General features: G+C 34.9%; 1 protein-coding gene and 1 long non-coding RNA gene across 2 annotated transcripts; one reads left to right on the top strand and one right to left on the bottom strand.

Moving 5' to 3' along the window:
- Positions 1-262: 262 nt before the first annotated feature.
- On the bottom strand, positions 263-10670 carry Srp14 (signal recognition particle 14). The gene is made up of 4 exons (XM_069816283.1): positions 10531-10670; positions 10351-10423; positions 10120-10232; positions 263-890 (listed from the first exon to the last, which is right to left on the bottom strand). Exons 1-4 carry the CDS (start codon positions 10552-10554, stop codon positions 774-776), a joined length of 327 nt encoding a protein of 108 aa, XP_069672384.1. The 5' UTR covers positions 10555-10670; the 3' UTR covers positions 263-773.
- Positions 10671-13326: 2656 nt separating this feature from the next.
- Positions 13327-14433, top strand: LOC138692925 (uncharacterized). Its single transcript, XR_011330162.1, has 2 exons — positions 13327-13640; positions 14189-14433. It is a non-coding gene; the product is annotated as an uncharacterized lncRNA (long non-coding RNA).
- Positions 14434-14880: the final 447 nt, after the last annotated feature.

Here is a 14880-nt window from a genome sequence, read left to right as displayed (position 1 = left end):
ACAGAGGGGAGAAGGGAGGGAGAGATGGGGATGGGAAGGAGGGAGAGGAAAGGTGTGGGAGGGCAGGTAGAAAGAAGGAAAGCGAGAATCTAACATTTGAGGATATTTCTTCGAATTTCTCACAGTTATATATTCTCAGCAATCGGTACAGTACAGTTTTGTACATCAGTAATCAACTGATATCAATTTTAAATTCCTATAACAGTAATTTTAATAGTACTATGAATTACAAGGGATATGAATGAGAACAGAAGTCAAGAAGTTGTCATGAAAGAAATATGTTTAATGTTTACACTTCATATGCATCATAGTTTTCGTTCAACTGAGAAGTTTTATTTCTGGTTAGCATATAAGCATAATTCCTTACATTATTAATGAAATTAAAGATCTTATAAAATAAATATATTCCTATACCATTTACAATATCTAACATGTATCAGCAGCTCTTCAGAACTGTACATTTTTTAAATATAAAACAACACTTTTAATGTCAAGTAAATAAACTTACATTAAAAAACAATATTTAGCACATTTTCATCAGAAAGTCGCTCATTCATGCTGTACAGTCAATAGGACTACAGATAACAAAATCAGGGTTAGCGAATATAGTTTTCAGATTCACAAACACTGAACAAAACGTCAAGTCAAATAACCTTTCACTTCCTAAAATTTAACAACACATGTGACATTCACTTGAGAGAACTGAAATAAATGAGTTCAAAATATATGAGATATAAAGAAAAAGAGAGGAAGGAAAGTTATTACTGATCTAATCACTGAGTTGCCTTTGCTTTTGTCTTAGTTTTCTTCAGTTTCTTCAAACCATCTAAATTTCCTTTGAGCAAATTACAATACGCCTGTTGGAATTTGTTTACATCTTTAGGATGAACCTGAAAAAATGCAAACATATACAATGTTAAATATATAATATAGTACTATACCCTAAATAAGTTAACTTATAGACAGATTTAATATGAAATCTGATGATAGGACAGGATTGGTAGTTTGTCAATCACACTAAGATTTCAATTTCCAGCCTTACAAAGAAAGTTTAGAGAACAGTAGTGAAAGTGTGTTTAAATTTTCAATACAAAAAACAAATTTCTCTTCTGTTGACACAATGAAGGTTTATACTATATATTTAACATATACTATAGGTATGCTAAGTACAGAATGTCCAGAAATTAAGTATCAATTTTGTATAAATAGGGAGTTTAGGGGTAAGATGTGTATGGTAATGAATTGCAGGTACATTGTGTATCTATACTGTGTAGTTGCTGCTGTCACAAAACCAATGAATGGACTTCAGCAGCAACTACACAGTACAGATAATTAGTCTAGTTGCAAAGACAGCCAAGTTCATTTTTTTCGAAAGTAGGTTTAAGAGTTATTCTTATGGAAAATCGTACGTGGAATTCGAATTTACTATTATTTTCTGTCAAAAGCAAACAGATATGTGCTAAATTACACTTTAAAAATAAGCCTTCGTTACAAAGACAGGTCCACTTCGTAAGCATATGTATGACAATAGCAGCCAACTCCACGCAAAACCAATCAGAGGCTTGAATTAGGTCATGTGACTGAGCAGGTGGTTATGGGAGATGGGAGAGTAATGTTAATAACATTGATTTCTTTTTGCTCTGTGCAAAAATAACTTTACTTTGAAAGCACCAGTGAGTTTCTGCAACGTTTTCTATAAATTGTAGTATGAAATTACTCTCTATTAGGTATGTTTATAACATTGATTTATTTTTATTCTGTGTAACAATGTTGTAAATAATAACTTTACTTCCAAAGAGTCAGTGAATTTCTGCAGTGTTTTCTATTAATTATGCTGCAATTTTTTCAAATTAATTTCATGTGGTTGGACTAATATAATGTACTTTTCTTAAAATAAATACATGTCAATTTATTCTTCAAGAGATAAAAGATATTTAAATTTTTAAATCACTTTGTTTCCCTATTCAAACACATGGGGTGTACTGTTACAAAAACAGAACCTCCCATCCTTTGTTACAAAGCTGGCCAAGTTCATTTTTATGGAAGATGAAATATTTAAATTAAGCAAATTATTTATTCTAAGCTGCGAACACAATGTAGAAAAAAATTTAAATTCCTAAGTTGGCTTAAACTAAGTAAAACAGCTTTTGGCCTCTACTGAAATTTTTTGACAAATGAACATGGCCGTCTTTGTAACTGGTTACTCAGATACACAATGTACCTGCAATTCATTACCATGCATATCTTACCCCGAAACATCCTATTTATACAAAATCGATACTTAATTTCTGGACACCCTATATATGGAGAAGTTACACTGGCATCATTTATCGCAATGAAGAAAAATACCTACTTTTTTTTTTTTAATTCTCGTTCATATTTGAACTTACATCGTACATTATATCGCTTTATGACTGGAATTTGCAAATATGAACTAGCTGAGTACACAGTTATGCTTATAAGATGCGTTCAACTAATCCCTCTGCAGAACAAGTGTAGTTCTTAAGGTTCATTTTCGCGTGTCCACAATGAGTTTTGTCTAGTACTACACTTCGGTACAAGCCTTAACATCCTTGCCCCAACGCGCTGCCTGAAAGTAATCTTGACACGTGCCAAACATCTGATTTTAAAGACTTGCCACGTCTTTTGCTATATACATTGTAATTAGACCACGGGAGTGTGGGCCCTAAGATGGTAATTGCATTTGACTATACAGATGGGTATAGAGTATGACGTAAGTCTCTCTCTCTCTCTCTCTCTCTCTCTCTCTCTCTCTCTCTCTCTCTCTCTCTCTCTCTCTCTCTCCTTTCGCCATACTGTTCCGTGCATCGAATCTGAAACATTCAGAGTGTGTTTAGCTAATTAGCTGTCATACTGAAGAGTTGTGTGTGCTAAGTGATATATATTGCAATGCCTAAAGCAACTCACTCACGAAGTGCAATACTAAATAATTTAGTGGAACAATTCGGATGTGATATATTTATTATAGAAGGAGAAAGTGTTGTAGGCCTACGTTCCGTGTGTAATTTCAGATTATTACGAACTAAGAAATACTATTTTGAAAGACAATGTAATAGTAAAGCACATAAGGAAAATGTTGAATGCAATGCAAACAAGAACCAATCAAGTTCAAAAAGTCGGTCACAATTCAATAAAGACTTATGTGATATGATAGTACATACGAACATTGCATTCAGAACTTTGGACAATCCCCACTTTAGATCACTTCTGGAAAAATACACAAATCAACATATTCCAGGAGAAGCAACAATACGTAAAGAATATTTACCAATTTCGTACCAGAATACAATTGCCAAAATTCGAGAAAGTGTGAATGATCAGAAAATATGGGTTTCAGTTGTTGAGTCTACAAACCTAAGTGGTAGATATGTGACAAATGTGGTGGTCAATATACTTTCCGAGAACTGTGTAGGGAAAAAATTTGTGCTAACTTCAGAGAAATTGGAAAAGGTAAATCATGCAACTACTGTTCCAAATTTTTTATAAGTCTATATGCCTTTTATAGCTGGAAGGGATTAAATATGATGTACTTCTTTTCATCACTGATACAGCTCCATATATTATTCAGGCAGCAAAACAACTTAAAGAGCGGTATACCAACATGGTGCATTTAACTTGCCTGGCGCACAGACTACATAGAGTTGCTGAAGCTATTCGTGCTTCATATAGTGATGTGGACTGTTTTATAGCATCTGCGAAAAAAATATTTCTCAAAGCCCCTTCAAAAATATTAAAATTTCGAGAAATTGCACCATTTCTCCCACTTTCACCTCAACCCATAGTTACAAGATGGGGCACCTGGCTTGAAGCTGCCATATATTTCGCAGAACATTACAATAAAGTCAGACTAGTTATTCATGTATTAAATGGCAAACATTCAGCTGCCATTACAACAGCAAAATCCTTGATTTCAGAAAATATGCACCAAATTACAATTCACAAAGACTAATTACGGAAAATTGCCACAAGTCATAACTCAACTGGAAACGTCTAGTCTACAAATGTCAGAGAGTATTAAATTAATTGAGAAAGTATCTGAAACAATTAACAAGATAATATCCCAAGGACCATGTCCTGATAAGGTAAATGATAAATTCTATAGTGTAATACAAAAAAAAAAAATGGCTATATGCAGTGTTGAACAGTTTGGTGCAAAAGCAGAACAAAAACTTAAATGACAATGTAAACCTTTTCAAGTACACTCCATTAACCTCATGCGATACCGAAAGAAGCGAAAGAAGCTTTACGCAGTACAAACATATTCTAACTGATAAATGCAAACGTTTCTCCTTTGACAATCTACTGTATGTACATAGTTGTAAATTGTAATTCCTTATTATGAAGAAAAATATTCCATCAATATTGCATTAATTAGGTAAGTACGAAATGTAAGATTATTATATGTATGCAATTCATATACTCAAGACTGTACATAAGAAGTACGCACAGTGACTTGCTTACCTGAGAGTTCATTACACTCGCCACGCAACACTCCAGTCATACATACCTTGACGATAAAAGGCACGCACTCCCGCGGTTTAATTATAATATGTATGAATCCTTTGAATGTCAAGAACATGTTGTTTAGGAATTAAAATTTATTACAGGCAAAAATAAAAAAGTACATGTAAAGATTAAAAAATAAGTCAATTTAAATGCAAACCATTTATAGCAAAAGAATGGAAACATGAAAAATAAATTAGCAGGATAATACAGAAATAGATGAGTATAGTTAAAAAAATTGTCACTTTTCAATATAGCTGCATGATTTAAGCCTCATCTGAGTCATCCGACGAACAATCGTCCATTTCTACATAGATCCTACTTCAGATACCAAACAAAGATTGGATGTTTCTACAGGGTGAATACTAAATACCATCTTCAATGACCAGAGCATGATAGGGAATATTGTGGCGATGAAATTCGAGATAGGAACCATCATGGTATGATGATTAGTTATGGAGTTATCAGAGGCAATACTCAGAAGTCAAATGGGGTAATAGTTACTTTCGATCCATAGTGTGTAGTAATTGGAGTTAAATGTCAAGAACACAACAATGATGTGATGTGTGCGACATGTACCTGTCCCTGAAATGGTCGAATTTCTTGGCTTCAGTGTAAGAACTGTGAAGAAAATAACTCTAGCTGGTTTGTCAAGTACTATACTGTGAGTTCTCCATGCAGTGTCCCAGTTCAAACTGATATTACAATACATATCTGTTTCGCATTGTGAAGTAAGGTAACCACATGATGTTTACATTGCATAGTCAAGCAGGCAATGTTTTCAAAATGTGCTGCGCGACCCACCTGTTGTACAGCATTGAACTAAATCCTAGCACACCTGTGTAATTTGAAAGTACAGCTTATTCAATGAGAACATGTGGAAGTTATAGTCTGAGCTTAAACTCATGCAGACAGAAACATTTCCCACAGAAATAATACTTGTCCCATTGGACATTTGGAAAAAACTGCAAGATAGAATATTCGTTTCTATCTTATTTATGCATGTTTTGATGTGGTCTATTACACCCTAGTCTTCGAAGATGGCATTTAGTATTCATCCTGTATAAAAATATTATTCTATCCCCTTGCCTGAAAGCAGCTTCGACATGTGCCAAACATCAGATTTTAAAGGGTTGCTGCATCTTTTGCTAAATACATTATTAATACGTTATGAACTCTTTGACTGTTATGACCATGTACATTTAGAAATTAAAATTTATTAGAGATGAAAATAAGAAAGTACTTGTAAAGATTGAAAAATAATTAAACTTATAAAAAATAGTTAAATTTAAAGATAAACCATTTATGGCACAGGAATGGAAACATAGCTTAGTATTTTCCCACATGACTTGAGTCAAGTTCTCTTACATTAGATGATAAACCATTTCGATAACACTCATAGATTGTTCTGTGCAATAGGTCACGAAAAAGTTGTTTCGGTCAGAAAAAAATTTAGTCGTCTTATGTTCTTTAGTCAGAGTTTGATACTTGTCGAGGTTGATGAATGAAATTTTCTTTGCCATGTAAATTTCTATACCTGTCACATACACAGTTAATTTATTAATTGAAATTCTTATTTTATAAAGACACCCTCCATTAACAACTACAGAACACAGAAAATGTTTAATTTTTTTCACCATCTCCATATTGTGTGTCTGCAATTTCGCTCTTTTTCCAGTTACAAGATCCTTTTTCTTTATGAGAGTCTTCTGAGACGAAGGACCAGGGTTTGAATCATTCTTGGTAGAAGTTCTTTGAGATGAAAGGTCAGAATTTCTTGCCTTGCAAACTTCTGCACCACTTAACCATGACCGAAAAATAGAAGACATTGTTTCAGTCGATCACTGCACTGCTCATACAAACACTGACACAGACCGAGAGAAGCAGAAATTTGTCTTTTGGTTAGAATGTTAGATACTTGTCAACATCGCATTTTTCCCTAATGAGGGTCTGGTCGCTACTGTTCCTTTGTCAGTCTGAGAGTCAGTCCCTTTAAGTAAATAGTTGAAAAAGAGGCTTCTTCACCATTTCAAGGAAAAGAAGCCATCAAGGCTTGCCTCGAACTATACAAGGGTGAGGGTGGAAGAAAGAGAAAGGTATATCATCTTTACAAGCAGGCAGTATGTTGTGGAGAAACAGTTGAATGCAATGTAGTTGTTGGCCTACAGCTGTTCAGTAGAAGTCCTAATTTTGGAAGACATCTGTATTAAGGTACAGTCACACGTCGCTACTTTTGCAGCGATGCAGTACAAAAAACTGCGCAACTCTCGTACTGCGACGTGTGAACAACGGTGCAACCAGAAAAGTAGCGGATGCCGAACCTGCTGCTCGCTACTTTTCCATGCTGCGCGCAGCTTAAAACTAGCGACGCGTGAACAGGGTTCTCAGGGTTGCAGCCGCAGCATTTTTGATATTGGTTTTGTTGAAACTTTTGCTGCAGTTGCGACCAGTGTTGCCACCCAAATGTGCCAATGATACTTTTATTGTTTGGATGTATTTTAATGTTAGATGTGATGAAAATAAATTATTTGTAACAGTTATTAAATGCACAACACAGTCTGAGCATATTTGCTGACGATATAATTCACTTTTTTAATTTTCTGTAGCGTAGTTTCAAACAGGAGGGTTGCCAACATTGATTACGTGAATATGCTGTTGGTTATCATTTAAGTATATAGGCGTTTTTAAAAGCTTTATAGTAAAAATAATGCCAATTTTTGAATACTAGTTAGGACAGAAAAGCAAATAATAGGAAGTAAGCTTTCGCGTAAGTTTATTAATAATGCGAACATAACCACAAAATGTATATTGAGAAGTCAACACGGAGATGGAAACCTGCAGCATGACTGCAGCTGCAAAAGTAGTGCCTTGTGTGTGAACAGACTCGCAACCTCCAGTTGCAACTTTTGCTGCACTCGGGTTGCGCAGCACGAAAAGTAGTGTGCAGCACGCTACTTTTGGCTTACGTGTGAACACAACACGTAACTTTTGCAGCTGCAGTACCAAAGTTGCACAGCAAAAGTAGCGATGTGTGACCGTACCTTTAATAATATAAATATTCTTAACTTCCATTTTTTCCATTTCGAGTAGCATAAATATTATTCCTTACAATATAGGCCTGTATGCCAATTAACAAGTTCTATAGTACAGATAGTTCATTTTACGAGGAATGCTTGCATTACGGGCCAAGCGGCGGCAAAATTGTGTGCTGCGCAAGTGACCTTGGCCATGACTTCTCCTGTACAAAATCCCGGGTTCCAATGTGTCATGATTCAGTTGAGTTTGAAGTTTGCTGTGGTGTACACGTATTTTGTGAGAAGCTGACATATACTAAGGCTATGGAAGAACGAATTTATCTAGTGGAATGTTATGTAAAGAAAAACAATTATAGCAAATATAGATTTGTGTGCAAATTTTCCAATTCAGCAATTCCTACACAGTCTTGCATTTGGAAGTTAATGAAAAAGTGGCGTACAACAGGTTCAGTTTGTGACAAGCCTAGAAAGTGTAAATGACATAATATTTTAACTACAGAAAAACTTGAATATATTAAAGTGCGACTAGAATTAAGTCCAAAGAATTCTCTTCGTCGCCTAGCTCAAGAAACAAACATATCCTGCAGGTCAGCTCACAAAGCAACCAAGCTAATTAAATTCTAACCATATAAAATAAGGTTTGTGCAAAAATCAAGCCAGCAGATTTTGCCCCTAGAATATGATTCTACAATTGGTTTCTTGAAAATGTTTACAATGGACATCTTGATCTACAGCTAATGTTCAGGACTGATGAGACCTGGTTTTATCTCAATAGCCATGTCAGTTCTCAATATATGCGATATTGGAGTGCTGAAAATCCGCATATTGTACAGCAAGTCCCATTGCACAGTGATAAAGTAGGGGTTTGGTGCGGTTAGTGCGAGATGAATAATCAGGCCAATATTTTATACCTAACACAACTGTGAATACAGATGTACGTGTATGTGAATAGAATACTGCCTCCATTGTTCAGCCAGCTTACAGAAGAAGAAAAACAATATGGTTATTTTCAACAGGACAATGCTACCCCACATATTGCCGAACGTTTAATGAACACATAAAGGAAGTTTTCAAAGACCAGATAAAAAGCAGAGGTTTGTGAACCTCTAGTTCTCCTGATCCCAGTTACTGTGATTTTTTATCTTAGCGGAAACTTAAAGTGTAAAGTGTATAAAAACAATCCCCATAGGAAGGCAGAAAATAAGAAAGATTGGAGAAAGCTGGGTTTGCAGTGAAACACCTGCTCTTGGGCAGAACACTGAATGAGTGAATAAATGAACTTTAGAACAACTGAAGGATGCAATACGACAGGAAGTAACAAAAATTACTCAAGCTGAACTGCAGGATGTGTTACATAATTTGTATAAGAAATGTAGGACATATCTTACAGCAGAAGGCGGTCATTTTCAGCAGTATCTGAAGTAACTGGTAAGTACGCAATACAGTATTTCGTATTTGAAATCTAGTGGCAGCAACGACACAAAGCATGTGGCCAGTGACACTATTGTCACGCAGTGAATGTGTGCCACATTGCCACTAGGCTCAGCATTCCTCGTAAAATGAACTATCTGTAAGTCTAGAATCAATTAATGTTATGTGTTACTGCACATGACTTAAGGACGCTACATGTCGTTCAAAAACTTTTACTACTCCAAAAGGCTAGTAAATTTTATTTACTTGTAAGGTAGTTTTATTTGCTCTTCAATGTTCTCTTTCTCAAACTTAAGATTCGTATGTATTAGTCTGTGGTTTTCTATAGCACGCGACACTGAAGACTTGTTTGACGAAAAAAGTGGAAAAATGGTCTAATTTTCAGTGAGAAAGTAGTTTGGAAGGTGAAGAATTCATACAGAACGTCAGTTGAACTTGAAACATACAGGTAGTTTATTAGACAATAGCTAAATTTCGAACTGATTAGTGTAGCTAATATAAAAGAGATTATTTAAAGCGTGAACTAAAGAGGCAGAACGCTTCAAAATGAACAAGAATAACGAAAAAAAAAAAATGCGACGTAACAATTATGAGCGAAGCTAACCTAACCAGTAATCCAAGTTGGAAGTTTCAGTGTCGCGTGCTATGGAAAAACCTTACTCGCGTTCTGTAGAATCTGTACTCAGAGAAAAGGAACAAGTTTACAATAGGTTGGCACGGCTTCCAGTCGACAAGAGTGCAACTAGGCACCGTTCCGTGCTGAGTCGGCGATGACGTAAGACACAGCAGACAGGGCTATGCGTGAGAATACGTTGGATTATACTATTTTCAAGCTATGACTTGTCATTGATCGTATATGCAAGGCATAATAAAAGCCTAAACTAACCAAACCTAACCTGTCCCCAGATTTGTATATGCTAGACATAATAAAAGTCTAAACTAACCAAACCTAACCTGTCACAGATTTGTTTATGCTAGATGTATAAACAGACTACGAAGGGAACTACAGCAAACTCCCACGGACTTGGTCCTGCTCGGAGCGACAAGGTAGCCTAGATCTCGTGCCGTCCTATTGTAAACTTAATAGACTAATTCATGAGATACTAAAAATTATGTATGTAGAGCTTACTATAGTGCTAATTTTCTTGTTTTTTAAACTTGCTCTCAGCAAACACATGTATTCTGATGGCTCTGGCAGAGGCTTCCTTCCCTCTCGAGGAGTAGGTTTCGTTCGACCATCATCTAAGTTTACAACAGAAATACATTTTTGTTACACTGAAATCTGAACACTGATTTATAATAATTTAAACGCAACCTGCTAGCCCTGATTATGTGTGATGTGGGCTGCTAGTTAACTTACATCTTTTCATTGTCAGTGTCACAGACCCTTGATTACGTGACCTTTGGAACATCCGAGTTAGTTCACTTAAAAACTATAAAACAGAGACATAAAAACATATAAACATATCAAGATATTTATTTGTTCAATTTATGTAATACAAATACAAACTTATTAATAAAATATGTTACACTCACTCACCACTTCATTCTCTAGGAGTACCATGTTGGCATGTGGTTCAGTGTGGCCAACTCGATTCTTAAAAATCCGCTGTGAAGCCGTGCAGAAATCGCTAAATTGCTATATTGTTAATGTAAGATTATATTATTTTGCCGCTGTAAGTGCTAAAAATATCCGCTAAATCCCTATATCAGCAATACAAATTTCATAAATTTTACCCGCTAAACTAACGCCGAAAAACGCTAGATCTAGCGGGAAAACCGCTGAATTGGCGACACTGATTGTGGTTGAATATAAACTGCTACCATTCACGGTGTTATAGCCTAGATCATATATGATCTAGGATAATACTAACAATAAACACAAAATATTTTATCCGTAAGTTGTCGGTATTGTTTCACCTTTTACGAATCGAACGAGCTGTGTTTTGTGATGCCATCTATTGATGTAGAAGTAGAACCAAGAGTTAAGATTGAAGGTGGCTGAGAATTATATAGAAGTTCTGTGTTGTGTGTACGAATAGGGTTAGAATTGGGTAGGCCTATGTACATATGTTCAATGTATGCATACTATAAGCCGTTGCTTACGGGATTACACAAGCTGGCGCATAGCACGATCGTGAGCAGGTCTCTGTGAGTCATGACAATTTCTGCCGCTAGGTTCGCTTCTCTGCCCTATGAAATGATGAATAGTACCATTACAAAGCATTGTGCATCGTGAAAATAGTTCGATTAATTGTGCATTACTGATTGAGTATGAATATTATAAATATGCCAAGCATATTACAGTGTTATTTGAACTTTGTTCAGCTAAGTTATATTCGAAAATTGTCTGTGTTTTGCTATGTGAAGAACTCTGTACCAACAGGTCGTATCTTTATAGGTTAAGGTAAATGTCAAAATTCTCTCATATAACAAGCAATGCTATGTTAAAAGTGGCGAATTGCATTTTCCGACTCTCGAATGATGTGACCCGAAATGTAAAATAATTTCATGCATTGTTTCACTTACCAAGCATTACTGATATAGGCCTAATGAAAATGGGAACGACGTGATGTAAACATTGAAGATAATGTTGTTACTGTTTTCCCTTTCTCTTTTAGAAAATACCGACAAAAGTAATGAATTATCTTCATGCTGTAATTATTAGGTAATTAATGTGTATTTGTCTGTATTTTAGACCTGTGTATTGTTACGTAATTATCAGTGAATTAGGTTAGAGAACTTAACAAGGTTAGTATGAGATTAGGTATGCACCTCAAACTGTAACTAATAATGGCTGCTGCCGAAATAGGCTGAGGTGGTTATCGTGTGAAACAAATTATATCTGGAATATCTAGTTTTATTATATACGGATACGTAAAGTTTTTTTTTTTAGCATGTGTTTGTAATTTTGTGAGGTTATGTCTAGCCTAATTTCTTTTTATTCTTGTATCATTACCAATACATTAATTTATTTTATAATATTCATTTCAGGTGTTACATCTATGGTGGCAACTCTACTTATGTTAGGATATGAAGTAACAGTATATATTCAACTTCATCATTTGCTAAAAATTAAAGAAAACTGTATGTGTTAGACTCATTCCATCGTCATTTCTTCTTATGTATGTGAACCACGTTCGTTCTAAAAGTGCTACAATAAATGAACACTATAGACAACTTGATGGAACAATTTACAAGTTACTGTTAAAATGCTCAACATTTTCAAGTGGTGCTATACCCATTGTTTCAAAATGTACATACATATTTTTACATTTCTATAAGAGGTGTCATAAATTATTTCAGCATATTTGTAAATTCTTCAAAATTAATTCTTCTAATTAATACCACAAAGTAATGAAATAATATAGCCTAGACCTATATGTGATTTTATGCTACCGGTACTGATGTTGATCTTGGTAAATTAATCCAATTTCACAGTGTTGTTTTTGTATTGTGGTTCATAACAATTATAACAGTATGTACGTGGAAATGTTTTTAAAATAATAAATTCTAGCTCATGATTTTAAGTGGTCGTTTCAATGGGAGGTTATATTGGAAAGATGATCACAAATGGATAATTTACTGCAAGATACAAGAACTGAATATAAGTGAGTGTTCCGTTGAAAGTGAAAGTGAAAATTTCGTTTTACAAGAGCTAAGTAGGCGTACACGCACTAAAATACTACAGCGTTTACTATTACTATGCTCAATAGATTAATCAGTAGGCCTATAGAAATGTTTTCACCACTGCAAGAAAAAATCGCGCAATAATTATACTTCTCAGTTATTGTGACGTCCGTATTTTTTTTAAAAAGAGAGGGAAAAATTAGGCCTTCTTGCAAATGCGTAATTATGAATTCAAGGAAATTAAAGATAATGCAGTACCTTAATTAGTTGCAATATCTTATTTAATAACAATATTAATAATATTAGGTGAAAAGGGTAGGCTATAGTGCGTATATGTAAGATGTCAAGTTAATTTATTTCCGGAAATGTTTGGTGTATGAACTGAAGTACAGAGCAGACAGTCCCTCAGTTTATATGTAATATGTTTTAATATCAAGAATGACAGCCTTTTATTGTAATATAATTCAGGAGTAGAAGTTTGCAAATTACGTCTATTGTCCATAAAATATTGTACGAAGCATTTAATAAGCAATGATGAGTCCTTTAAATGTCCCAAATGTCAATGTCTTTTAAGTGTTCTGCTATGAATATATAGGGCAGAACAGCGCTCCGAGCGGCGGAATTGGCATTACGAGGGAACCACTTCAGACTCGTTTTTCAAGCTCTATGCGCCAGCTTGTATAATCTCGTAAGCAACGCTATAAGCAGTCAAGAATAGGAATATTAAAAAAAAATCAGTCATATAAATATGACACGTGTTGTTTATTTGTGATATAGATTCTGACGACTCAAAAATCATGGATATTACGACAAATGTTGGTTATGATGTACCGAAGGTTGTTATTAGTAATAATAGTGGTGTAAAACTTTGTGAATCCATAAACAAAAAGCCTTGCGGGCATCAAAATTTAAAGCATATAATAGTATCTCTTAAAATTATACAAGAAGACAGTAATGCATTTTTGACGAAGCTTGTGCAAGAACAGACACCAGCCGGTAAAACAGGAGAAAGTAATGAAGGTGAGTAAAGTGACAGGGAGATGATTACTGTCCAGTCCACGAGAGTTTTGTCGTTTTTAACTCTGCTTTTCTTCCAACTAAAACTATCAAGGTCTAAGCGGAATTGAAATAAAAATTATCTTAAAAACGTAAGTAGTTATTCACACATTTTTCAGTTCCATGGTGAATAATGCAACAAAAATGTGCCGGAATGCTGTTCCAGCACGTTCCGTCAGAAAAGAAGCACTGCTTACATCACTTGTATCCATTTAGTATCTTGTGAGGTAGATTCTTTCTATGAAAATTAATAAGCCCAAATTCATAAAATATATATATATATATATATATATATATATATATATATATATATATATAAAGACCATTGCTTTATCCACTACATAATGCCAGTGAGTTGGTTTTGTTATGGTCTGGCAGTGATTCCAAATTTCGTTTATGAAACAAAGAGAAATAGAAGCTGTTGGTGAAGCAACAAATGGAAATCGTTGTTTTAACCTTACAGATAACTTGTTTTAATTTAAATATATTGTGTTACAATTTCTTACTTCCAGACATTGCTGATGATGACAATGAGGAGCAAGATGATGATGACAACGATGACAATGTTTCTCCAAAGAAAAAGAAACGGCGGCGATAAATTTTAATTAAGGTGTGAGTGTGACACGTGTCATTTACAGAATTAAGTTGTACTGTTTATATTAAATGAGAAATATCTTGACTTAATATATATGAACGTAAAATATTGTAATCGAATTTTTAAACAAGTTTTGTCGAAATATAATTAGATTGGATAAGATTAGGCCTACAGTAGATTAGAAACTCGTGCATCTTGAGCCTCAGGAGTCGACTTGCATCCCCTACCTTGATCCCTGAACAGCTTAATCTTTAGCAAAGATTACTATGCTCTTAATTGGAATTGGGAGAGCTCTCTGAGAAGCTTCGAGGAAGGAGAGTGTTTAGCTTTGTTAACACTTAACATTCACGTGAGTTTTGTCCATCTTTTAAAAACTTCTGGAACAAGTGAAATCCAATCTTATGTACTTTCCAGTGTCCAGTTAGCAATCAACCTAATTTTCTGTTTATTTCATATCTTCTGTTATTTTTCATCAATTAGAACCTTTGAATACCTTTAACCGTCATTGCTGTTCAAATGTCATTGCCACCATTACCGTCCACATCTGTGGAGTAACGGTTAGCGCGTCTAGCCGCGAAACCAGGTGGCCCGGGTTCGATTCCCGGTTGG

This window comes from Periplaneta americana, chromosome 17 (assembly GCF_040183065.1).
Source record: "Periplaneta americana isolate PAMFEO1 chromosome 17, P.americana_PAMFEO1_priV1, whole genome shotgun sequence".
Classification (NCBI taxonomy): Eukaryota; Metazoa; Arthropoda; class Insecta; order Blattodea; family Blattidae; genus Periplaneta; species Periplaneta americana.
Note: the sequence above shows the minus strand (reverse complement) of the source record. Positions and strands in the feature narration are given on the sequence as shown.

Coding starts and splice junctions, on each gene's coding strand:
- Srp14 (XM_069816283.1), bottom strand. CDS start 10,554: ATGGTACTCCTAGAGAATGAAGTG. Junction 10,233..10,350: donor GACACTGACAATGAAAAGAT/GTAAGTTAACTA, acceptor TTGTAAACTTAG/ATGATGGTCGAACGAAACCT. Junction 891..10,119: donor ACAAGAAAATTAGCACTATA/GTAAGCTCTACA, acceptor GCATTTTTTCAG/GTTCATCCTAAAGATGTAAA.